Source organism: Nanorana parkeri, unplaced genomic scaffold, assembly GCF_000935625.1.
Source record: "Nanorana parkeri isolate BGI_ZX_2015 unplaced genomic scaffold, ASM93562v1 scaffold686, whole genome shotgun sequence".
In the NCBI taxonomy this organism is placed as follows: Eukaryota; Metazoa; Chordata; class Amphibia; order Anura; family Dicroglossidae; genus Nanorana; species Nanorana parkeri.
The window spans coordinates 375,491-376,998 of NW_017306954.1; the positions used below are offsets into that span (position 1 = coordinate 375,491).

Consider the following 1,508-nt stretch of genomic DNA (forward strand, 5'->3'; position numbering starts at 1 on the left):
TCTAGCTCTACGCTGAATTTTATTCCGCAAAAAAACCCCCCCCCCCCCAAAAAAAACACAAAAAAACACCAGCCTACTCTCCCTTTAGAACCTCCTCTTGTCTCATGTGCCTCTGTATCTTCAGGTTAGAAACAATGCTATAGTTTGAGATATCAGAGTAGTACAGGCACGGCTGTTTTTTGGTTTTGCTATATCACTGAGTGACTACTTTACGAAAACTGTCACAGAGGTGTCGCAGAGGGTGCGGAGGGTTCACACCGCTCTTCTCAAACATACCAAATGAATATTAAAAAAAATAAACGCATACAAGGACTATCTCTTTAAAAAAATAACGGTTTGAATCACAGAGCACCATCTACCTCGGCTCGGATCAATGACTGGAAGCTCGGCTTGAAGAAATCAATGCGACTATTATAAAACTTCGGCATTTCTTCCAATAGCTGGCGGTTCTTTATTTCAAAGTCCTCCCGAACTGGGCGCAATTCATCTCTGGCCTGAAGAGAAAGCGAAGTCATTAACATCGTACACAATTCTTCCGGTGACCAGATGCAATTCAATAATACAACACTAGATGGCAGCTTTAGTATCCTAAATAGATTTGAACCTAAGAGATGACCCTTCTGACAACACAACAGTGCCAAGGCCGTGCCATCGAACCATAGCCGCTCGCTGGAAATTCCTGAAATCATAATACTTGAATAGCCGCTTTCTAAAAAGTCATGGCACAATTAAAAGGAGAACTACTGTACTAGTATCGGTGCCGATGTAGAGTATTTGGGCGAGTATTCGCACTAGCCCAAATGCTCTGATGCCTGGCCCGATACTTCAGCTTCCGGTATCAGGAAGCCGGGCAGAGAGTCATTACACGCTGCCCCCGGCTTCCAGATTGGCCAGGAAGCCGGCTCCATGCTCCCTCGTCACTTGTGGCAAAGGAGCATGGAGCTGGCTTCCCGGCCAATCAGGAAGTCGGGCAGCAAGCCATTTCATGCCCCCTGGCTTTCTGATTGGCCATAAAGCCGGCCTGGTGACAAGGCAGCATGGAGCCAGCTCCCGGTCAATCAGGTAGCCCGGCGCAGTGTAGTGTAATGACGCATTGCCCGGCTTCCTGATTGGCCAGCTTCTCGACCAATCAGGAAGCCAGACAACACGTTTTTACACGGTGTCAAGGGTTAAGCATAGTGATGCACCGATACCGTTTTTTCGTTATCGAGTACGAGTACCGATATTTCTTTTTCGGTACTCGCCGATACCGGAAGTCCCATTCAGGCGGCGTGTAATGACTCGCCACACGGCTTCCTAAATGGCCAGAAAGCCGGCTCCATGCTTCCTCGTCACCTGGTGACGAGGGAGCATGAAGACTGCTTCCCTACTAATCAGGAAGCCGTGTGGCGAGTCATTACACGCCGCCTGAATGGGACTTCCGGTATCGGCGAGTACCGAAAAATAGAGCTGCAGCTAACGATTATTTTCAAAATCGATTAGTTAGTCGATTATTAGGTTCGATTAAT

At 47.7% G+C, this 1,508-nt stretch overlaps 1 protein-coding gene across 2 annotated transcripts in view; it reads right to left on the reverse strand.

Moving 5' to 3' along the window:
• The window catches only part of BIN3 (bridging integrator 3), a 54,233-nt gene that overhangs the window by 2,582 nt on the left and 50,143 nt on the right, over positions 1–1,508 (reverse strand). For both annotated transcript variants that reach the window (XM_018563696.1, XM_018563697.1), the window contains exon 8: positions 360–494. In XM_018563696.1, the coding sequence (XP_018419198.1) occupies positions 360–494 (135 nt within the window). The remainder of the gene's footprint in view (positions 1–359; positions 495–1,508) is intronic.